Raw genomic sequence first — 25,425 nt, forward strand, 5'->3', positions numbered from 1 at the left:
ATAGAAATTAAACAATTGCAAAAAACACTAAACTGTTAATAACTATAGTTAAAAACATCATATCGTAAAAATTTTTTTTTGTAAATTTGTGTAAGAATATACACTATTAGATGGAACTAGTTCTACTTCTCCACAATAGAAAATGATCGAGTAATGTTAATTTGTTAATATTGCAAAATTAAATTTTGTAAAAAATCGGGGTAAAAATTGAAAAAAAAAGTTTTTTTTTTTACAATATTGAAGTCCTTTGTATTCTGAATAAAATCCATTTTAAAGTTTCAGTCTAGCTCAATTTTAACGATCAGGACAATCAAATGAATTTTTTAATTAATTATAGTTTATTTACGTTATTTTTCATAATACAAGAAAAGCCTTGAGCATGGCTTAAGATCTCTATAAGAGCTATCGAATACCAAATTTTGAAGCATTTTCATCAAACATTATAAAAGTTATGGATGTTTCAAAATGACAATTTATAACGACGATTTTTGCACTTTTTTGCATTATAACTTCGCGAAAAAAAGTCTTCCAATGATCTAATTTACACAGATTGGTAGATAATTAAATAACGAACAAAATATCTTTAGCTATTTTTGCAATCCGACAGCCACAAAAAAAGTTATATGAGAAAAACTAAGAAAAAAAATGGTAAATTTTTACGAATTGTTTAATAACAATTGAAGCCCGTGGTTTGGTTGGACAAAACTATTTTTCCATGTTTACAGACCATAATACAAAGCGATCTGCAAAGTTTGGACGCTATCTCCGATTTGTTCCTTATTGATTGCTTCAGCTACCGGACTACTCGTACAACAGAGCTACAGAGCGCCAGTAAATTAAAGGTATATATAGTTGACTTTCCGATCTGACGGTAATGTAGAGCGCAACTTACCGAAAATTACTTGCTCTGGTAACGATTGCGGAAAACACCTCATCACACGCATGATGCACGTAGTATATTATACCACGTGTGATTGTCTTCCCCTGTGTGATAATGATTTGACAACAAATAGATAGACGGACAGCTCAACATACCGCTATCTCTTTTGCACTTGGTATAACGCTCGCCGCTCTCGCCGCCCTCGCTGGTGAAGTATTTAAAAACAATAAAACATATTTAATAAAGTAATGCATTAGAAATACCTAACTGGTAAAATGTTGAAGAAAAGCTATGACTGAATGCATTTTATTTTTTTTTACTAAAAAAATATTATTCAGTAGTGTGCGCAAATATCACGTTGTATACTAAAATAATAAAGGTATTGGATACATATACTTTTCGTCTTTACCGCCACTAATATGGTAGTCGAGCGTTGTGTAACAAATCCAGCTATTTGTTGTCACATCATTATCAACACATTATCAGGATAAGCTTTAATGATGTGACGACAAATAGATGAACGACAACTCATACACTTGTCGTCCATCTATTTGTTGTCAAGTCATTATCACACATTGTCAGAGTAAGCACAAGCACACATAATATAATAGTATATCGCGTGAAGTTGTGAAGAAAGTTATAGCATTCAGTTTTCATCAGCTTAAGTATACCGTTCGTTAGCAGTGTGATTCTACGTGGCAGTAAATCGTAATTGTTGAGTCGTGATCAAAGTTTAGAACTGTTTTTTTATCAACTAGTAAATTTGCCTTTTTTTTTATTAACACTCGTAAAATTTTTCAATAACATTTGCAAAACACGTTTGTGTAACTGTATTTCCGTCGCTTATTTCACATTAGCCCTATTTAATTTTCGCGGGAAGCAACGTTTGTACCCTCGAAACTTGTTTAAAAATATTGACATTGACAAGTTATAAGGTTTTTTTGTGGTATAGAAATGAATCAACTTATAGAAACCAGCTGCGAGGTAAGTCGACTTCCATTCAAATGTTCGAGCATATTCCGGAAAAAACCGGCCGCATGATTTTTAATTTGAGAAGTAAAAGAAAGAAGCATTTTCTATCAGTTTTGAGGTAAAGAAATATTTACATATTGCAAAATAGATTAATTTTCGAACGCAACTTTATGTAGCTGTAGCTACTAGCTAATACCATGATGTAAAAATACGCGGTGCGGCGTACCGACGTCTCATTTTCGTGCCGTTTTGCGCCTTCCATTGCGACGCCATATTTGAGGGAGACGTGGCTATATACTACAGCGGCGAAGAGCCTGTACAATGAAACGAAGCCGCTTAAGTTGAAACTAAAACTTATCCCATGCATCTCACCTCGAATTGAGATATATATATTTATATATTTGTACATATATACGTAAACTGATCATCGTTTACCTGTTTGTTCAGTTTTTTATGTGCAAATATTGCCGAATTGGGTGTTTGGTCACTAAAACAACTGGAATGAAAGTATTGAAGCAAAAAATATACATTGTTTCACGAGTTTCTTGATGCTAATATATGTTTTATATTTTAAAAACTTTTGAAATCCGCAGACAGACATGGCGGCGCGGTGGAAGCCATGATGTAAGAAATATAATGTGTGGCATTGCACATCCATTTTGATTCGCACCGCCATGTCTGTCTGCGAATTTCAATAGCTTTTAAAATATAAAGCGTATTAACATCAAGAAACTCCTGAAACAATATATATTTTTTATTTCAATATTTTCAATCCAGTTGTTTCAGTGACCAAACACCCAATTTGGCAATATTTGCACAGAAAAAACTAATTAAACAGGTAAACGATGATCGGTTTACGTATATATACACAAATATATAAATATATATATCTCAATTCGAGGTGAGATGCGTGCATGGGATAAGTTTTAGTTTCAACTTTAGCGGCTTCGTTTCATTGTACAGGCTCTTCGCCGCTGTAGTAGTCACATCTCCCTCCAATATGGCATCGTGTTGAAAGGCGCAGAACGGCACGAAAATGAGACTTTGGAACGCCACACCTTATATTCTTACATCATGGTGGAAGCATTAATCAATCAAAATGGATGCGCAACGCCGCGCGGGCCGCACCTTGTATTTTTACATCGTGGCTAATACCATGTGTTTTTATATATATATACATGTGCTTACACTGACATCGAATAGAAAGATGTTAAAGGAAATGGATGATTGTGTTCGCAATTTTGGATCCATAATGGGTCCATTTGGTATAAAGTACTGGATGATGACATCACATGAATACGTGAAACGCATATACCCGTTACATCTATATATGTGTTTATAGTAACATCGAATAGAAAGATGTTAAAGGAAATGGATGATTGTGTTCTCAGTTTTGGATACATATTGGATCCATTTGGTATAAAGCACTGCTGCACTGGACAGTGGTGGGTTTCCGACGCAACTCGGAGGTTAATTCTGACTCAGACTTGTTCAGATTGATTTAAAGTTAGATGAGAAAGGTTTATAATCAGATGTTAAACGAACGACGAATAGTTGTCTTTTATTTCGAAGTCATGATTAATCTCACTTAAGTCAGGCCTCATATTTATTTAAAAAAAAAAATGCATGATACTTCTTCTTTCGTCAATTAATTGCATTGATAAAAGTTGATTATACAAATATCACCACATATCGCTTTAATATTTCCGATTAGTTCACAATAGTTTTACTCGTTTAACCATACCGTTCTATGGATAACTTATTGCACTTACAATAAATAATTTATCCTACTAATTTTTTTAGGAACGAAAGGATTGACAGACAGTCGACAAGGAAAGAACTTAAATTTTTTCCGGACTGTCCTTAAACACTTGTATACACTAAATTATTTTCCAGTTAAAATTTACTTGTTTGTTTGTTTTATTTATATCTGAACGATAATTATATCAATAGAACTATCTTGTAGACACATACTCACCTATGAATATATCTGTACTTGGTTTGGTTCTCAACTTCGAATTCAAAATCTTGTGATAGGATTCAAGTTTATTATTGGTTCTATCTACCATATTAAATATGCTAAATACTTCCGGAGTAACTTTAACCATCCATTCATTTCGAAAGTAAACATCCCAAAATCTTTTCCGTTTGGCTAATTTCTTCTGATCATTTTTAAAACTTTTTTTTATAAGTTTTCTTATTATTTTAAATGCTTTTTCAGCTTTATCAGCTGGAAAAAGTGGTATTAACAAAATTTTCTTCATAATTTCATAGCCAATATTATTGTTCTCCTTATTATTTTGTCTCAAATATATCCTATATTTTTTTGACTTAGCTTTTCGTATTACAGCCTAAAATAAAAATATGCTAAATTTCAATAGTTTAACTTGCATATATGTAAAATTCATGAAAAATAGTGATCAGGAATTAAAAAATTTTAAAATTATATAAGACGTAATCGATTTTTTTTTACAATATTTATTACACTGGACATGATTGGTAGGTTAAAACTTATTTATAATAATATATTACTTGGCAGTTTAAACATTAAAGAGTTAAAAACTTATTAATAATTAAAAATAAATTACGAATATTAAAAAGATTTAGGAATTTAATGTATCTATGCAATTTAACACTTAAAACTGTAAAAATGATAAGTTATGAGTTTTGTCAATTTTTTATTTGCTTACAACTTCTACTACCGATCTAGTTATGAATGGTTAAAAACAGCATCAACAAGTTTCGAATGGCTTAGAGCTTTTTTCCAACCAATTATAACATTTGTTAATGCGTGAGTGCAAGAGAAATGGTATACATTCAAAACATAAATAATGTATATAAATTATTTAATTATGATTGATGATTAGAATTTTTTTTTTTTTTTTTTTTTTTTTTTTATGTGTGAGGATATCGTTGTTACACGGATGCTATTAGGCATTGTGTGATTATTTTTTAATTTCTTTTTTAACTTGGCATTTTTCAATGTTTTTTGATATTATAAATCTAATTATTTTTCACAAGGCTCATGATGTCGTTAGTCAGAATGCGTGATTTTTCCAAAAATCGAACGATATATATACTACATTTTTGCGCTTTATAAATGTATGGTCATATTTTTTAACCTACTAAGTTTCTTTCTCTATGTTAGCAAGCCTGTAATGGGGCACTTTCCAAAGATATTTGCCGAGAAAGACGTAAAAATTGGCTTCATGGTTATGAATGACAGACGGTATCAGAATACCAACGCTGATGTACGTAAATGGGTCATTCTTTTAAAAACCGAGCACTTTTTGACCAACACATCTCAGAATTGGCTGAATTTTTTTTTTTCCAGACTCTACTTTTAGCAAAAAACATAAAAGTTCGAGGTTTTTTTTTTTTACGTATTTTAGATAATATAAGCGGTCGAAAATTCGATGAAAGCGAGTTTTTAACTTGAAGACTAATTTTCAAAAATTCATAATTCCGGTTCTATTGGAGCTGAAGATTTAATTTTTTTTTATTATAAATTACTATGTTAACTTAATATTCAACATTATAAAAAAAAGAGTATTAATAATATTTATTTATAATGTGAAACTAGACAACTTTAAACCCATTCGGTAATTTTTTCAACAGATTCTTATGTTGAATAATTGAACAATAATGCATTTTCGGTAGTAAAGAGAGAAGAGCCATTTTTGGGTGAGGTAACAGAAATTTTAAAATAAAATATGATTGGAAGATTGCTCTGCCCTGTGAGAGCAATAAATCTTTTCTAACAGAATTTTTTTTTCAACGTAAATCTTTCAATACAAATATATACATACGATTTGCGAACGCGTCCATAGATAATTATATAGATTTAAGGTGGCTCATCATGCTTGTCCTATCCATTTGTGTGACATTATAGACTATCACACTTGAAAATATTGAGTAGCAGGCTCAATATATATACCTACATAGATACGAATCCGCTTGTTTACGTACTGAGGTTAGCCCCGAGTTTCGGACTTTCTTAGAAAAAAGATTAATCAAACAACCTGCTCCTAGTTTTTTTGTAACATATGGCTCGACTTTTAGCCAAAAAAAGCTAAAAATTTGGGTGAAATAATCAAAATGCCTTATAAGACTAACTCTAGAATTTAAAATTTGAATGCATTTTTTCGACTTTGGTCGGCAACATGCTTTGAAATTCAAATAGTAGATCCGTTGAGTAATACTTTACCATAAATTTTAATTTAGGTGCAATAGCTGCTCAACTTTCATAAAGGTAATAATTCACCTCAAGAATTAACATTATAAAATATGGTGATAAAAAATAGCTTCTTTACCGAATTATATTTCTTGCTCATAATGGTTAAAATTTGGTGCATTCCATTAATATTTGGACTCGTCTTAAATGTAGCGTCTACAAATATACTATTTTCTTCATTAAACTTATTCAAAAAATCCTTGTCATAGAGAATAACGTGGTATCCATGAGATGAAGAGTTTAACAACTCTGCAGAGAGGGAAGTTTTATTGCCTTTTTTATCAATAAACTTTAAGAGCGATGGATTTTCCTGCATCTGCTTGCCGAATTCTTTAATTGAATCGTAGCGCTTGCAAATAGATGTATGTTTCACTTTATGTTGGGCTCGCTGCATAGTTATATGAACATTTTCATAAGCAAAGTATTTGTCTAATCCATCGAGCCTATGAAGTATTAGATTTATAAATAATTAAACAAATAAATCAATATGTGTCTGTGTGTCTGTCTATGCAAATGTATATGGGTCATTAAACAAAAATTGATAAATACGAATTGATAGATGCGATACTTTCACGCCCTAGTTGAGATTTTTTAACTTAAACATTAAGAATTTTAAATTATTTTTTTCAAGTTGTTTGTCATAACAACGGATAAACATGTGTGTACACTAATGTACATGGGACTTTTTGCGTAAAATATCATATGCTATATAGTTTTAATGTTCAATAAACTAAATATTATTTAAATTAAATACTTTAGATAATGACAGTTTTTTTCAAACATCATATGATATGATACAGTATTGCAAATACCATGATATCTCATTTGCTGCTCTTATTTTAATACCATGATTTACAAAATAAATGCATACCTCCATTTTCTTTATAATTCTTATACCAAACGATCTAGCTAAGGAACTAAAAAGAAAAAATTAAAAAAGCTTTCATTTTGTTTTGTAAACATCTAAAAAGTTCAGCATTAAAATTTATGACTTCTCGAGTATAGTTAGCTTGATACATTTATCGACTGATAACGGTATTTTGTACTTGGAAATATTGGCGGAAATTCTGTCTGTGAAAATTTTGTCCATGACCCAATACTTATTCTATAAAGTATATATACTCACCCCGATAGCATTGTGATAGCACGACCGCGACTGTGGAGCACGGCCTGGAGCACACGTGAAAGCACCGTGATGTCCACCTGTCGTAATTTCTGAGCGCACACTGCAAGCATGGTGTGGAAAGTGCATGTCATGCTATCAGACTGCATGGATTGTGTGTATACCAGGGCTGTTGCATACGCTCATGCAAGGTGGTATGCATGCAGTGCCCATTACCCCTAACCTCTTCTATATACTTTTATCATTATTTTAATTTATAATAATAAGAATGTTATTACAAACAATTTATTTATTTTTATTTTAATTATTTTAAATTTATTTTAAGTGCCCCTCGATAATGGATACTTGGATAAGGTTTGTGTTTGGAGATAAAAAGTCGACGTTATTCTCTATGGGTAGTAAGACGTCATTGGCAGTGATACCGCAGAAGTTTGCCATTTGTAGAGGAGTTTTTGTGAGCTAAAGTCGAGCTGTGATGCTGTGTATTAGGAGTGAGGTTTTAGGTGGGAAATGTTGTGGACGTGAATTTTGATTGTCCATTTGGGCAAATAAGGGCGTCTTTATGTTGTTGTTTTAATTGGGTTAGCTTTCGAGAAGTTGTAAAAGGAAGCCTGGTGGATGAGCTGCTTTTCTTTGGGCGTGTTAATATCTTTTTAGGAGTATTCGAAGCGTTGGAGCACTTTTGCTGTGAAGTTCATCAGTTGCTTTGATAAGATCTTGCATATTGTCTCCCCCTCCTCTAGTCCAGGGAAATCGGAGAATCTTGATCTCTTGTTTCTGCTATTTAGGTCATTGTAATCATGTCAGGCTTCTTCGACTGTAACAGATTTTTTAACTACGTATGTTAATAGTATGCCTTGCTTGTAATTCTGTTAGTGTTTTTTCTTCTCTTAGTTTTTTCGGTAGGATCGTGATAGTTTTACCTTCGAAAAGTAACACTGGTGCAAAACCGGTAACTGTATGTTCTGTTTAATTGCATTTCTTTACGCATTCATGTGCTATGGTTGTCCATGGCTGCTTTCCTTGTTTTTCATTTATCTTACACCTTATTTTATTTTTTTTTTACCCAGTTTACCTTGATAGTTCTTAGGCCAAGTCGCCGGGGCTACCCGCTCACCACCTATATGTAGGGATGTATTGCCGCACCCATTTTCCAACCCTTTTACTGATGTTAAACCTAATCCATGGGCACAGTGTGAGTATCTTCGGTGAGACACCTTGCCAGTTAATCTGACACTCTTTGCACCAACGTTGCATCGGGTCTACTCGCCACTGTGTAGCCTTTCCCCGGGGAGGACTCCATATTTCAGGACGTTCACTCCTCACCGGTGAAGCCGGCGACCTCTGCCGAAGCATCGGATCCAGGTTATTTAGCATCCCCGGAGAAGTCTCATGTTTCAGGGACCACTCCTCGTCGGTTAGGCCGGCGATCCCTGCCTGGTGCATCGGATCCGCTAATCCCTACCTCCTATCACTGTTTTGCATTAACTTAGGCCCGAAAACCTGTGGGGCAAGGAAAAAACTCTGGAATTGCTCTGAAGGAAAATTCCATAGAAAATCCCGCCCCAAAAAACAGCCGGGGTTACATAGGAACTTTTCCGAGCTGGGGGTCGTGCAGCTAGGTATCCCGGCTATCCGAAAACGCTGTTCTCTAATGGACAAGTGACTTACGTTGAACTCTATCCCGATCTAATAAATGCTAACGTCTCTGGTGACATACCAGGAGACGTGTTTAGCTAGAGCACAATCTGCTTCTAGCATTTGGGGTTTCATGGCCACTCTTCCAACCGCCCTGGGGTTACCAGAGAAGATTTTGCTACAACAGCAAGCCAGGGAAAACTCTAGAGGGAATCTAACATGGAGAAACATTTGCAGTCTCTTGTTTTTATTATTAGATCTTGAATCAATGGGAATGCTTGCGATTGAGGTATAACTATTTTATTTAGTTCTCGAAAGTCCATACATAATCTAGATTTTTTTCCATCGTCTGTTTAAATGCTAAAGTTACTGAGGCAGCAAAAGGATTAAGATTCTCCTATTAACTAGTATTTTAATAACATTGAGATTTGTTTTTTTATTTCCTTTTTATCTTCAATCGTGCACCTATATAAGGACTTTTATTGCAATATTTATCTACAGTAATAACTCTATGCGAGCTTCGTGTTCTTTAACTGAGCCAACATCATATTTATCTTTTGCAAAAATTGATTTATATTTATCTTGTGAATTCATAAATTTTAGTTTTTTGATGGAAGTTTAGAGCATGTAGTAAGATTTCAAACTTATTTGTGTCTATGTTTTTATTAAAATTTATTTTTTTAGTATAAATACATTCAGAATTTTTTTCTTTTTCCTTCTTTCATAATATTTGTAAATTTTCATTTTGGATTAATTTAAATTCTTTCATCATATTTAATCCGATTAAGAAATCAAACTTGATTTCCTCACTTTCTACTACGAACATATCAAATTGACTTTTCTATATAATAAATTTTTACTCTTATATTTATCATTCCATTCGCTTTCGTTGCACCATTAATCGCCATCAAATTAGCTTTTTCTGTTTTAAGTTTATCATTTTCGTTTTTTAATTTTATCAATTTATAATTTATTAAGGATACATTTGATTCTTAATCATAAATCCCGATTACTTCTACTGAATTGTTTATAAGTAATTTGATGTTAATCAATGGTGGAACTACAAGTTTTTTTGAACTGCGCATCATTTAATTCGACTTCTAACTGAGAGTTGTTTATTAAATTAATTTTATTCTTTTCCTCTTTTTCATCGTCAGCTGAAATTTCTTTTGATTTAAACCAACAATTTGATTCGAGAGTGAAATCGAGTGCCTTTATTTAATTTTTCGCATATTTTATATGTACTGTAAAATTTCTTTTTTTCTGAAGTTTTCTTTCTAACTAAATATTAATTTTTATGGATTTCTCTGTAAAGGTCCTCGACTTCTTTTAAACTTTCTCTATTGTTTTGTTGTTACCATACGCATCAAACCAAAACCCCATAAGCAATTCCAAGTGGAATTCCAAATGTATTATAAGTGTGTTTATAGGTGGAGTTACAAATACACAACGTTGCATCCGAAAATTGATTAACTAATTTATTTATTTTGCAATTATGTAAATATATAGGGAATGCTGATACAACACAACTTCTCTCTTTTACTTGAAACCCTTATAAAGTTAAAAATCGTACGGCCAGATAGTAAACCTGAGCCCGAGTAGGTCCTTAATATCATTCAACCTTTCTCGTAGATTCGCAAAACTATAAGCCTTAAGCTACCTTTATGGGAGTCGTCGGATTTTCAAGTTCCGGATGAGACTGTACAAAACAACTCCTGGAATGAGCCACGCTCCGAACAAAGATCAGGTGGCTTTTTAAACAGCGACTGCAGCTATGCCTGGATAAGCTGCGACAAAAGTTTATTTGTAGTGAATGTCACGTCTGGTGAGTACGTAACATCATGGACCTTCACATATAAGATAACCACTGTGTCAGCCTTTCCTGCTCGTCCAGGAAGTTTGCCCTTACTTCTGGTGGGGCTTGATAGCAATGCTATTAGAATTCAAGATTCCGTTGGGCAATTGTGTGTTTTTGATTGTTGCATTTCCAAAATTTTATGTACTATTCTAGTGAGTATAATTTGTTTTTAGTGCCATGTACTAGTTTTATCTCATAGTAGATGGTTTTAGCTTTAATGAGATACTAATTATTTTTAAAGGTACCAGCTGGTGTTGAACAGGCGTGTGTGATGTACGGTGGGGCCGACTGGGAAAATTTTAATGAAGAAAATCGAGACTTAGTTTTACCAGAAAATAGTGGATTAATCTTTGTATCACTCAGAAACTTCCAGCACTTGATAGTTGATCTTAATAGAGATTCATGGTCTAAGTCATCTTACGGTGATAAGCCTATTGTAGCCTGTTTAGAATTTGTTAATTCTTCACCTGCAGTACAACCTCCAAAAAGTAATGAAGTAGAACCTTCAGAAAGTAATGAGCTAGAACCTTCAACAAGTAATGAAGTAGAATTATTCTTTTCAGCATACAATTTGATAAATAAAGGTAAATTTGTAACTATTTTTCTCGCACATAACTGTATTGGTGATTGACAAAATAAAATGTTGTGATTTTAGAAACTGAACATTATATGAAGTTCAATAGAAAAGAATTTGAGGCTACTGCACTGTCCAACGAAAAACTATGCACTGTCTTGCAGTGCTCTTCCAAAATACGTGGATCTGAAATCAAGTTGATGGCCGATCGTTTGTGCAAGCCGTTGTTTGATCAGTCGGGTGTCAATATGGACGAGTTTGAGTTGAAAACGTTACATAACTGTGTTCAGCAACTCGAATGTTTAAAGACCGTTATATCAAAATTACCCAATACTGAAATCGATTTAACTAAACATAAAAGGGCCCTAAAAAAAATAGCTGCCTATTTTCAAGTTGTGTTGTGGTTTTATGATGTCGGTCTGTTGCCGGAAATGCAAAACATCGACGAAAGCGATGACGTGCAAATTTCAGCGCTTACGAAAATTCAGTATCCAAGAAATAAGCTTGTAGAGTCTTACAAGAAAAAAAGACGAGACGCTTGTACGAAGGACAATAAGGAAAATGATGTTTTATTCATTGATCAATTGATTGCCAGAAATTGTTCACCACTCAAAGTGCAATGGAAAGAAGAGTCAGACAGTGAGTGTCCTAGTCAAGATGGTCTTTATCCTCCTCCATCGCTGCAATCTTTGCTTAGGAGTTTTTTAACTGACTGCTATTGCGAAGAAAAAAGTGACGAAGAGGAGGATAAAGATGGTCAATTACCTGAAACGTACACTAAACACTGCATCATCTTCTACTTGCTCATGGACCTGTGCATGATTCTCAAAGACTCAAATTCAGCAGTCGATCAACTTATGAAGTATCCCGCAGCTTTTAAGTTGAGTCCTAGTATTATTAAACTCATCCGAGCTTTTTGGCTTCTCGATCACGAGGATTACGATGGCTTTTTCAACATCATGACAAGCCAAATTGTTTCCAGCAATGACATCGAAGACTGGCAGCATGAACTCGCTATAAATTCACTTTTAAAAAACAATCAACACAAATTAGGTACGTTTTCAAATTTTAAAAATATGTAACATACATTCGCAAGCTGTCAATTAATTTTTTTTCATCATTTCTTTTTTAACAGCTCTAAATTATCTGCTCATTATTAAACCACCAGTGATATCGTCCGATCATCGGCGCATAATGATCGATCTGGCGGTGGAACAGGGTCATCTACTGTTAGCATTCCATGCACGACCGCCATCGGATTGCGGACCGTTACTCACGAGTTTCTTCCGCTCATGTGAAAAACATGGAAAGCTCAGAAAAATTTTGCAACTTTCCTTAAACCCGGAAGAAGAGAAAGCCTTTGACAATTATCTCAAAGAAAATTATAATGACAAAACTAGATTGATCCACTACTTGCTGACGAACCGCCACGTAGAAGCCAGCCACATTTTTTCTGTAAAAAAAAACTTTAACCCACATCAATCAATTGATGAGGAAATAAACTTTAACTCAACCGCTTGGAATTTACTAAATTTGGTTCACAAAAACGTACCCGAAATCTCAAAACGTTTTGCAAACAGCTGGAGAAAAAATACCTCGAAATCGGCCAAGGGACGACGATTTTCACCATATCCCATTATAAGTAACAACAATGAGTCACGTAGATTTCACCATAAACCAATGTCTCAATCTTGGGACATTGATGGTGATGTTTACAACTTGGCAGTAGAAAAGACACTTGAGACGTGTCGCAAGCCCGATCGAGATGGGCTTGGACCATTAAATTATACGCCTTTTCTAACTGCGCCATGCGCAACAATAAATGCTCAACCAAAATTTTTTACTCAAATAAATAACAAGAGTGATACACATTATGTTGTATACCCAAAACGGAAGATCTTCACGAGAAAGACGGCTTTAAAAATGGTAATTGAGCCTGATGATGAAATAGTCAAAAAGCGGCGAAAACTTAACAACCAATCCAGGGACTCAACATTGAATGGTTGTATACTTTATCTACATATATATATATATATATATATATATATATATATATATATTTGTGAACCTCGTTTTATTATAATTTTAATGTATTCGTTCAATTGCTTGTTTTAGATTTGGATCAATCGGGATCATCTGACTGTAGGCTTAGCATGACTAAAATATGTAGCACACCACTTGTGCAACGGAAAGAGAATGAAAAAATAAACAACTTGGATACTCAAACGCCGCAATCAATCCTCAGAATTCAGTGCAAGTCTCGTGCGCCTAGTTACGATTTTACTGAGGTGAGCTAAATGTATAAGGTCAAAAATATGTAAAAGGATTTATAAGGCCGCATATGTATATAAAATGATTTAATAAATTAACTTATAAATTAATTAAAGGATAATGTGAACGATGAAGCAGATACCCCAAAAAAACATTTGGTAGCTAAGAAAGTACATGATCAACTCGAGCATACTGAAAGTGAAGACTATAAGTTTTCGTTACCCGAAACAGTTGAAGATGTTCCGGTTATCTCTGAAGGTTTGTGATCAAAAAAGACATATTTACCGTAACATTTAAGGTAGTTGTTTCCCAATGTATAGGTTAATCGTATGTATAAATATACAATAATAAGGTTATGTTCAACTATCATCCCGTATTTGTTTGCGTTATGTTAACCCACAAATGATGCATCTAGCGCATTTTTGGTAGATCTAAAACATGACAGGTATCAGTTTAAATGTAGCTCGGTAAAATAATACACATGACTTATTTAATTGGTTTTATTGATATGGGAGGCTTGTTCGTTACCCCCTATGAACTTGATATCGCCATAACTCAGAGGAAAAATGATAAACGATTGGATTGTACATGTAGTTGTAAGGCTGAGCAAGTGTAAGTATATGTAATAGGTGAACTTGTATATTCAACAAAGTACATTTAGAGGTTATTAAAATGAAAGCAAACAATAAGAAAAATTTCTTATGACATCTTTACCAACATAGGCACGAGAAGTTATCGATTGATAATGCAATTTCCACTGACATAGCACCAAAATGGGGGGAAAAAGCTAAACATAATGTGAAACATGTATACGAGCAATTCGGTATTCGGTACACTGCAATAAAAATATTGCTTCTTCGGTGTAAATTTACTGATTGTTTATTTTCTGCATGTCGTCTGCTTGGCACGATTGTGATTACGATTTCCCTGGCACCACTTAATTCTAAACTTCAAAATAGTGTCAGGTTTTAGTTTTACTAAGATATGCTAAATGCGGCACTTATGGGTTAACATGACGAATTTAAAATATCAGAGAGAAATGTGAATACCTCTCCGTACGTAGGTACATAAACATATGCATCTACCTATTTGTAACTTGTGCTCATGTGACAATGTGGTGTTGCTCCTTACGTGATACTCTTGGTTTTACTGTAAAAACTATCAATATTATAAATACTGCGACGGACATTGAAAATAAAAAGACCTACTCTGGACTTGATATATTTACAATAAGAATAGTAAATTTACTACAGTAATTATAATGCCTGCCATGATGGAGTATTTTACTTTTGCAAGATACTTAATACTCAAACAACAAATAGTGTGAACACGACTGTTATTTCTATTAATGAAGTTTAAGACGAATATAAAGAAACAATTTATGCATGTTTATTTTCTGTATTGAAGTTGTAAATAATCGTTTCGTAAATATAAAATCCTACATAAACTTTACAGTCAACATGGTAATGTTACTACGAGATTTATAAAACTGAACAATACAAGTAGTAAATTTATTATGATGAACTTAGTAAAGTTACTATGACGGGCGTTGGGAATAAAAAGACCTACGTACAACGTAGTACAATTGCAATGGTTGGTATCTACTACTCTTTAGTTGGTATTTTGACTATTACGACTGTAATTTTATGAACAATGTGGTACATATACACAAGACTTTTTTTACAGTGTATCTTCCAAAATCAAACGAAGAGCACTATTTTGATTACTATTACTTTAAAACTATGTTGTAAAAAAATCTCAAAAAAATGTATGTGTTTCTTTACTGCCTAAGATAGTTTTCAGTAGTTTTTCAATTATTTATAAATAGGCGGTAAGTTACAATTTTTTAAATAATGAGACTATGTAGTGTTTGTACCATCGCTCTAATATTAAAAGAGTGATTTTTTGACGAGGATATTATAATAACGACGTGGTTAATCGGTCTCAAATTTTTTAAACATATTTCTCGACGCTTAGATTAGTTTTGCTGAAAATTTCGTACCTTTTTAAATACTTTTGATTTAGGAAACAACTAGCTTAAGTAACTAAAAATCGAATTTTGAGAGAATGAACGCAAATTTTATTTTCAGATGTTTGTCAAACGACCACTTTCAAATTTGCACATCCAATTGGATTACAGAAGTAAGTTCCTTCAAGTAAAAAAAAAAATTTCAATGTATTAAATTTGTATGAATTTTTCAGATTTCTAACGCCAATTCGCTTCGATGGGGATGAGATAATGAGTGTCTTGGAACTAGATCATACTGGTAATGTAGAAAACCCCGTGGGAACAACTTCACGGCAACCTCAAACCTATTTTATAATGCCTTCAATATTTACAGACCGAATAAACCAAAGTACGTCATTGCCAGAGGAAATGGAAAAAATATCGGAACATGTAAAAAAAACATCCGATGTTCCAAACATATTCATCGAAAAAGTCTCATCATCGTCTGATGTTGAAGAACCTGAGGAAGATAGCAACATGTTGACTTTACCAAACAACCCACTTATGGAGCCGACGGATGATTGTAAGGAAGAGTATTTTAGCAAATCCACTCTTACAAAACGAACTCGAGGACGACCCAAAAAAGTAATTGAATTATCAGAGTCATCAAAATCAACTACAACAATACGCACGAGGAGAGCTGGATCTTCTACCAAGGATGTAGCCCCTACAGTGAAACCCACTAGGAAAACTAGAGCTGCATCTGTTGCTAAAGAAAATGTTGATTTGAAAACTGACGAAATGGCTGAAGAACAACAAGTATTTACAGTGCGGTCGTCGAGAGCATCTAAATTTAAAAAAAATACTTCGATAGTTGCTGACAAACGCTCAAAGGCCGGATGGATATCCAAGGATGACGAACAAATCACATCTACTGAATCGGTACCTGCCAACGATGATCTGCCAATGTCTCACACTCAAAGTAGAATAGCTGAGTCCGTAGACAATGATAAAAAAGGATTGTCAAAAATAAGACCAACCAGAGCCAGGACCGTATCGAAAAATGAACAACAATCAACCACCACTAGAAAAAAAAGAGCAGGTGCGGTAGTCCAGGAAAATGATCAGGCTACACCCACAGCGAAAGAAGATAATAAACGATGTTTGAGGAAGACGCGAGCCTCGTCACTGGCAAAGGAAACCAGTAACAATATCATCAACTTGAGTAACCCACCAGCCAGGGCAGAAATTATACGAGCAATCCAGACTACGAGACCTTCCAGTTCAGAGCCCACAATTCGCAGGCGTAAGTGCTCTGTCCAGTCAGAACCGGGAGACATCGAAAAAATTTTAATTGACACAAGAACTGTAAAGTCAAAGAGTAAAGCGGAAAAAAGGAATACGACAGGTCGAGGTCGCAGAGCGACTAGCGTCGATTCAATCGTGAGTGTGCCTGAAGGTAGGCGTGTAATACGCAGTTTACTCACTAAAACGATCATCAAGGAAGTCATCGCCGAAGAGCCAATATCCATGAAACAAACAAGAAAGAGAAAATATGCTTTTTCTGTTACTGGTAATGAAGCTAAGAAAGTACGTGATCAACTCGAGCATACTGAAAGTAAAGACTATGGATTTTCGTTACCCGAAACAGTTGAAGATGTTCCGGTTATCTCTGAAGGTTTGTGATCAAAAAAGATATATTTACCGCAACATTCAAAGTGAATAAGAATCAAATTTTGAGAAAATGAAACTTTTATTTTCAGATGTTTGTCAAACGACCACTTTCAAATTTGCACATCCGACTGGATTACAGAATTAAGTTCCTTCAAGTAAAAAAAAAAAGAATGTTCGATGTGTAAAATTCATATGAATTTTACAGATTTCTAACGCCCATTCGCATCGATGGGGTTGAAACAACGAGTATCTTGGAGGTAGTTGATACTGGCAATGTAAAAAAACTTTGGGCCAAAATTCAACCGCGAAGCTGTTTTATAATGCCTAAAAAAGCGAAAAACAAAGAACAATGATGTGTCAATTAAATGTTTTTCATTTAATCTGTTGATATTTTGTCGTTTTTCGTTTTTTTTTATTTTTTTCCAAACGAGAAAGCAGATTGTAATATACTTTTGTAAATAATTGATTAATACATCATCATAGTTTTATAAAGGTTTGAGTCTAGTAATTTTTAAGCAAGTCCTAAATTCCCTTTCATACATACCTCATAGATCATATCAAGCAAACAAAACATGTTAAGATCATGGAATTTAATACATATCAATCAATTGTCGTCACATGTTAAATAAATTTTTTTGACACTCAACATTCAAAGCCACTGATAATACCAGTACTTTACTTTTTTCAGGCCACAAAATACGATATTTAGTATTATTGGAATTAAGCATCCCTTGAACGCTACTTTTCAAATTCGGTATAAGAAAATAAAAATAACGTCAGCATTTCAGATCTTATCAATTAGTTCATGTAGAAATTTACCATACAATTTTATCAAAAAAGGCATATACTACAGATTCTTTTGTCTCTTTCGTTGTTTTTTTGAACATGAAGTCTATGAAATCCGAAATAGTCATCCCATGTAATATAAATAGACAGTCACAAGAAAATAAAACAATAGCTATTGTATTAAAATTTCTCGTACTTATCGTTTCATTTTTCATCTACAATTTATGTGATAAATTAGGCAAATTCGTTATACATATCAGTTGGCGTGCAAAATAAATAACGTTTAATCGTCGATTCGACATTTTGACTAGAATGGCACAAATGTAAAACGCTCAATATATACGTGTGTATATGTATATATCAAACAATGAGAATAGTTATAAAAGCGGTTGTATACAAAAACAAGGTCAATTACCTCCATAAGCTGAGAGAAATAACTTAAAAATACTGCAACAGGTGGAAAACAGGGAGGGATCGAACACGTTATTTATGTACAACATAAGTAGATAGTGGGAACTACCCTAATATCCAAATTAAAAAAAAAAAAAAAAAAAAAAAAAAAAAAAAAAAAAAAAAAACAGTTGCTCGGAATAAAAATAAGAATCAGTAGCGCGCGTAGCGACCGTAGTAGTTGGCTGCACGGCCACCCTCGATGGGATTGCAGGAGAAGAGTGCGTCCCCTCGGTAACCCTCGGCGCACCTGAAAAGTAAGTGATAATTTTTTGTTTTATCAATTCATCGATACCCACGTATTGAATAATTTACATAAATTTTATCACTCTTAATGTATTTTTTTTATACCTCCTTGATACTTGGCGTGTATTTCTTTTAGTATGATTAATAATACTTACTGGCACACTGCAATGTGTCTTCTAGGTGTACAATTGGCATTTAAACCGCACTCATGGCCCGTGCACGGGTTCTGACAGGCAAAGTTGATGCACGCCTGATTGTCCGGGCACTCGTTGTTGGACAAGCACTCGCCCCTCTTACAACTGATAACATAATATGTCATACATCACTTAAATCAGATCAAATTGCATACAATGCAATATATATACACACGTGTACCTGATTAGCGCGTTTCCAACATAGCCGTGGGGACACCTGCACACCGGGCGCTTCTTACCCGTGTTGTCATGGCCCGGTCGGCACTCGGCGTTGGCACCGCACGGATTCCCGCTGCACAGGTCCTCTGCAAGTCAATGAACATTGTAGCCCCAAAGAGTTATTGTTGTTATCGGGGGCATTTTGCATAATGTACGCGCTAATATTAATTTAATACACGTATGTATGTATATATTATACAATCGGTGAAGGGCCGACAGAAAACGAAGGGGTCGCCAGTTTTGTCCTTGGGACAACTGCAGACGGGCGTTACGTCGCGGAGCTCGCAATTGGCGTTGGTGCCGCAGGTGCCTTCGCAAGGATCGACGCATTTCTGATAGAGGCAGGCAGGCTTGCCGGCAGGACAGTCGGAGTGCTGGGTGCACTCGGGCTGGCAGGATATGAGCGGGTTACCCAGCCAATTCTGCAAGAATGAGAAAAAAAATTTCAATGGTTATGTATTTTACGTATGTAATGTATATGTGGTTTAAAAGATGTGTATGATGATGATGACCTTGGGACAGGCGCAGTTGGCTCGGTGGTTGATGACGTTGCACTCGGCGCTCTCGGCGCATACGGAGGCGCACGGGCTCTCGCAGCGAAAGTCCTTCGAGCAGTGCTGGTGCTGGGGACAGTCAAAGTCGGACTCGCACTCGTGTCGGCAGCCTTCGAGAGGACGCCCTCGGTATCCCGACAAACAAGAGCACACCGCCACGCCGTTCTTGACTTCGCACTTGGTGTTGGCCCCACAAGGATTTGGGCTCTTGCACGGCGCCTCTGTTTGGGATATCATCATGAAATTTACTTTTACGCCAGGGAGTAAATGTATGTAGTTGTTCATAACATTGAGAAAAAAAGAAAAAAAAAAGAAAAAATGTACTTGCCAGGGTCGTAGACGCAATTGTGCAGAGGATTGCCCGTGTGACCTGGAGGACAGTAGCACACCGGTATGTGGTTGACCGTCTGGCAGAGCGCGTTTGTGCCGCAGGCGTAGGTACACGGATCGATGCATCGGTTCCCACTGCAGGTGCGGCTTCCAATGCAATCCTCGTTTACTGCAATTTCGGGGACAAAACAGATATATTATTTCTTTTATTTGCAGGATTTTTAATCCCCATTGATTTCCGTTAAAAATTTTTAAATTATATTTTAGTATTGGTAATTTAAAAAACATATACGCGCTCGGTTAATGATTGTTGATCGAAGTGACCATGCACACCCTTTATTGAATTGCACTATTTTTCTTTTTAACTCGCATTTATTTTATTTTCAGAAAAGAAACGAGTTAATCGGTATAGTAGTTGTTCGAATCGTAATAGAAGAAGATAAAAAAAATAAAATAAATTGTGAGAACTAGTCAATAACGCGATCCAGAAATGTGTGATGAAAAGATTACGAAATAAGGCTCGATGAGGAACCAAAGAAAGGGGCTACGTGACCTTGCGCGTTTGCCGTGCGTAATAATATAATCGTTTGCCATGCAATTATGGTATATACAAGTGAGCTTGATACTCCACTTGTATGTACTATATTTCCGTAAATATATATACACGCGCACACCTTTTTATGGTGACGTAAGTGCTCGATGATAGATTAGGCATTGCCAATTAAGTATGTTGCAGGTATACGAAACGTAAAAACTGACATTGTGGCTGATGATGATGATGATGATTATAATAATAATAAATACTTACTGATGCATTCGACACGCTCGCACCTCGTAAGAGGATCGCCATCGTACAGATTCAAACACGAACAAACCGGCCGGCCCTCGCTCATCGTACACCTGGCGTGCTGGCCGCATGTGTGGCTATCACAACTGGTTGCTGTGTGTTTGTTGAAAACCATGTATGTTCATTTTTTTTTCTTTGCAATTTTTGTTCCCAACCCACGACATATTTCGCTTCAATTACAGAAAAAAATTTCACTTTCGTAAAAATGGTAAAAAATGGTAAAAAACGTCTTTCCCCACCTTATAATTATTAGAAAATGGCTCGAAACCATAAAAAAATTTAAAGATTCAAATTGGGGTGGAGCACCACTTCTGCGTAATTACCGCATTTTCTAATTTTAAAATAGCAACAATTTTTTAAATTTATTTTAAGAGAAAAATATTTTTTCCTTATAACCGGCCAAGAGATTTCAAACCATTTCTATGATCCTCGAAAAAAAATTCCCCTTTTTCCGGGATTAGCGCAACGAAATACTTAGTGTGTCCCAAGTCTTGGAAAATTGTTTCTCATTGATTCAAGGTTGATAAATAAATCGGAGGTATAACAAAGGTGCATTTCATAAATAAATTTAAGTCATCGAGTAAAAACCTGTATCAAATGTATACCTCCACGTGCAAAAAATGAACCTTGTATGGGTGTACACAAGTATAGTTTGAAACCAGTTGACCTTCGCCATAGAATGATAATACGTCAGAGGCCCATATATTTATACAAATAATATTACTTCGTCGTTGAAATATCTCAAAAACGAATCGGCTTGCGGGTTTTTTCATTTTATTTTCGATCTTTAAATATTATCTTCGCTCTTCTACGCGTATAGGGATACACTTTACTCGTAAGATTGTTTTTATTTTATCAGTTAATGCTATAGTATACATCAAAGAAAATTTTTTAACGACTGTTCCAATGAACAGATGTAAAAAATAAAATAAAATGAAATTCAGAGTTGCCGGAAAAACACAAGGTATAATGATAAAATCGATTTAAAGCTTCTCCCACTAGTATTTCTGAATTGCTACGTGTAAGAAAAACCTCCAGTCTTTGTTCGCATACGCGGCGAATAATCGTTTCCTGTTACTTTGAGACTTACTCTGCCAAGTACGCTGTAACAGACGAAAATAGGCATTTAAAGGTTGCGAGTTTGAAGGGGCAACGTTACTGTGTACCTCAGAGATAAAACACATGTAATTTGGCTAACGTATGATGCAATGATTGAATGCGGTCGGGTGGGGAGGAGCAAACAGTGAATATACGACGGGGGTGTCGATTTGCCTTCTTTGTGGAGTCATCGAGGCGACTTGTTTAGGCGCGAGAAGCTCGCGGCCGTCAAGCCACCGTTTGTTATCACAGACCTCGATAGGAGCGAGAAGTTCCGGTTGTACTGAAGGTCGAAACTAGCGTGCACAGATGCAGGTCTGGGGCCGTTCAGGCTGAAAAGTAGTCTCGATGACACGAAGAATTAAGCCGTGATGTTTCCTTTGATATCAATTGGTACAGTTTTTGAATTTGGCGGTTTGCTCCTTCACTATCGACGTACAGTGCCCTAACGTCGAAGCTCGCGTGAAACAGGCGAAATGCGGGGTATGGAACTGCGGTAGAACGGAGGGGAGGAACGAGCGCGGCGGCGCAAGGGGCGCGACGCTCGCTCGCTGTGGCGAGCGGCAGATGTTCTCGGGCTGCGAGCGAATAAGGTGCGTATGGCGCCTGCAAGGCTTTGTACTAAACAAATGAATATATTTCCTTTGTAAATCAATTTGTGTGTTTTTAATTTTTTCTCCTGGTGATTCCTGCTTCCGGCTCGTTCCATCGTCAACATACGCGATTGAATAAGGGGTATCATAAAAATTCTTCGCTCCACTTGCTTATATATACAGTGCACACCTATTATTGCGTAATAATTAAAATGATGGACAATTACCTCGAGCACCCGATTGGTTGGGTCTTTTGCGCATCAACAGAACATCAAAAATAATAACCGCGAAAAATAAGTAATTATTTAACCGATCTATATCAATTATCGTTTGAGCGAAGATTTCAATCGCACGAGTTTCAATAGCTGAATTTTCGTGAAAAAAAATTAATTTCCTTATTTACTCAATAGTTGAATGTATAGTGTTGGGGAAAATAAAAACAACAACAAGGGCACTTACCTCCACTGAGTACCTTCGAGCCGTAAAATACGTTGCTTGCCCATGGGCAGCATCGCCACCGCCGAAGTGGCACACAGCGCGACCAGCAGAACTGTAGTCTGCATTAGCTTCATTTTGCTAGCTGTAGACCTTTTCAAAAAGCGGAGAAAAGAAAGTTGTATCGTTTATCGGTTTAAAATATCGGTTTAAAATATCGGTTTTGAAAATTGAGAGATCAATAGTTTATATTTTGAAGGCTCGCAATGGAAAAAGCGAATTATCGTTTTCCGCGAGGCAAACAAGATTGATCAAGTATGTACCCAGGAAAAAAAAGGTTCGGAAGCTCACTTGAAGCCGACGACTGATTTGAATGAAAAATCGGCAAGGTAAGTGTATACACAGATGTAACGATCGAAGAGCGGAGAGTACGTATAAAAGAGTACTTACACGCGACGGTTAAACGATCCGCGCTTGGCTGGACCGCGAGGCGAACTGACTCTGAAATCGTCAAAAGCAAGTCACTATATAATCCCATGGCTACAACGTTTAAGTTAAAAGCGATGTGTGTATATATATATATATATGCACATGTGAGTACACCGATGGAATCCATGGCCAGTAAGCGCCCCGGGTTTTGCGGGGATTGGCGCTTGTGTTATTTTATTTATTTAATTAATAAACAAAGCGGCCAGTAAGCGCCCCGGGTTGTGTGGGGATTGGCGCTTGTGTTATTTTATTTATTCAATTAATAAACAAAGCGGCCAGTAAGCGCCCCGGGTTGTGTGGTGATTAGCGCTTGTGTTATTTTATTTATTCAATTAAAAAACAAAGCGGCCAGTAAGTGCTCCGAGTTGTGTGGGGATTAGCGCTTGTGTTATTTTATTTATCATTTTAATTATCAAAGCGGCCAGTAAGTGCTCCGGGTTGTGTGGGGATTGGCGCTTGTGTTATTTTATTTATTCAATTAATAAACAAAGCGGCCAGTAAGCGCCCCGGGTTATGTGGTGATTGGCGCTTGTGTTATTTTATTTATTCAATTAATAAACAAAGCGGCCAGTAAGCGCCCCGGGTTGTGTGGGGATTGGCGCTTGTGTTATTTTATTTATTCAATTAAATACAAAGCGGCCAGTAAGTGCTCCGAGTTGTGTGGGGATTAGCGCTTGTGTTATTTTATTGATCATTTTAATTATCAAAGCGGCTAGTAAGTGCTCCGGGTTGTGTGGGGATTGGCGCTTGTGTTATTTTATTTATTCAATTAATAAACAAAGCGGCTAGTAAGCGCCCCGGGTTGTGCGGGGATTGGCGCTTGCGTTATTGTTTAATGTATTTTATTAATTAATAAAGCTTGTGATACTGCTTTAAGGCGCGTTGGGTTATTGGGTTAAATAGCTTAGGATTAATTTATCAAGTTATGGTGTAGGAAATGTTGTCGAGTTATCTGGGGTTTTGCGTCTTGCTCCATATAGCCAATTTGAATTTCCCGCAAGTTTGCCAGTCACATTTGAGAGCACTGGTCCAAAGACTCTCAAAAAAGCAAAACTCGTGTCGTCGCTTGCTTTGGCTGTGCGTTCAGATATATACAGCTATATAGCCGATATTTCCACTCCTCTCCTCGTAGGCGCACATTCGGTATACCCCTTCCACGCGTCTCCAAAATGTGCGCCTATATGGACATTTCCACGCGAATCCACTCTTCTCATACCCCTACCGTGCTTCTCAAATAAAAAAAAAAATGTGCGCCTGGTTCGGCCGCTTGGCCGCGGCGGGGCGCTCGAACCACTGGAAAAAAGTGGGCACACTCCGTAGCATGGCAGTCAGCAATCTCCCTACTAATCTCTGCTTGGACTGGCCATCTGATATAGTAATTAAATGGTATTGTATAGTGATATATCGTTTATAATCGTTAACTTCTTATATTTTAAAATATAAATTAACACTGTATACACTCATTCCCACCATGACTGCATTACCTTTGTACACAATATTGTTTCACAGAAAATTTTTTTACACTCGTGATACTGTTGGGCAAATAATTTCATAGAAGTATAATTTCATTTTTGGGTAACCAAGCATTTGCTGTCCACTGATGTTTTTATGACATGTTTTTGTTCCTCATTCAAACGCCATTAAAAAAAAATTCCAACGATTTTTTCAGATACTTTTTTTGACGATACATTATTTCCTCTATGTGAAGAAAAAATTTTTAAATACATCATCATTAGATTAAAGAAGTTCTTAAAGTAATTATTCAAAAAGCCTTGGTCCCATAAAAAAGTATTTGAAGTATAAAGTTCACTCTACAATTAAAGTTGTTCAATAAACATCTTTTAGGTAAAGACACCAAAAACATCCACTTAAATAATAATAAATCTGTTCTCCTGACAATTTTTTAGTGCTGTAGTTAAAAGCTTCAACAATCTAAAACTTTCATTAGCCTATTACTGATATCGTTAATATTATGATTATATTTAAATGTGATATTTTTAAATTCATTTGAT

General features: G+C 35.5%; 2 protein-coding genes and 1 pseudogene across 2 annotated transcripts; 2 read left to right on the plus strand and 1 right to left on the minus strand.

The window, feature by feature from the left end:
* The first annotated feature begins 1,758 nt into the window (after positions 1-1,758).
* LOC149373142 (uncharacterized) lies at positions 1,759-11,648 on the plus strand. The gene is made up of 5 exons (XM_089597950.1): positions 1,759-1,864; positions 10,480-10,857; positions 10,947-11,289; positions 11,361-11,579; positions 11,641-11,648. Exons 1-5 carry the CDS (start codon positions 1,835-1,837, stop codon positions 11,646-11,648), a joined length of 978 nt encoding a protein of 325 aa, XP_089454076.1. The 5' UTR covers positions 1,759-1,834.
* On the plus strand, positions 11,642-17,606 carry LOC149373143 (uncharacterized). The gene is made up of 8 exons (XM_089597869.1): positions 11,642-12,332; positions 12,415-13,281; positions 13,395-13,567; positions 13,667-13,808; positions 15,641-15,692; positions 15,753-15,817; positions 15,893-17,176; positions 17,262-17,606. The coding sequence occupies exons 1-8, from the start codon at positions 11,711-11,713 to the stop codon at positions 17,315-17,317; spliced, it is 3,261 nt and encodes a 1,086-aa protein (XP_089453995.1). The 5' UTR covers positions 11,642-11,710; the 3' UTR covers positions 17,318-17,606.
* Positions 17,607-18,544: 938 nt separating this feature from the next.
* Positions 18,545-23,125, minus strand: LOC149373144 (uncharacterized; annotated as a pseudogene).
* Between the last annotated feature and the right edge of the window lie 2,300 nt (positions 23,126-25,425).

This window comes from Copidosoma floridanum, unplaced genomic scaffold, assembly GCF_036245765.1.
Source record: "Copidosoma floridanum isolate Cflo_tuat_1 unplaced genomic scaffold, Cflo_Japanese_pri ptg000040l, whole genome shotgun sequence".
NCBI lineage: Eukaryota > Metazoa > Arthropoda > Insecta > Hymenoptera > Encyrtidae > Copidosoma > Copidosoma floridanum.

Coding starts and splice junctions, on each gene's coding strand:
- LOC149373142 (XM_089597950.1), top strand. CDS start 1,835: ATGAATCAACTTATAGAAACCAGCTGCGAG. Junction 1,865..10,479: donor TTATAGAAACCAGCTGCGAG/GTAAGTCGACTT, acceptor CCTTTCTCGTAG/ATTCGCAAAACTATAAGCCT. Junction 11,290..11,360: donor ATACAATTTGATAAATAAAG/GTAAATTTGTAA, acceptor TTGTGATTTTAG/AAACTGAACATTATATGAAG.
- LOC149373143 (XM_089597869.1), top strand. CDS start 11,711: ATGCAAAACATCGACGAAAGCGATGACGTGCAAATTTCAGCGCTTACG. Junction 13,282..13,394: donor CAGGGACTCAACATTGAATG/GTTGTATACTTT, acceptor TGCTTGTTTTAG/ATTTGGATCAATCGGGATCA. Junction 17,177..17,261: donor TGTTCCGGTTATCTCTGAAG/GTTTGTGATCAA, acceptor TTTTATTTTCAG/ATGTTTGTCAAACGACCACT.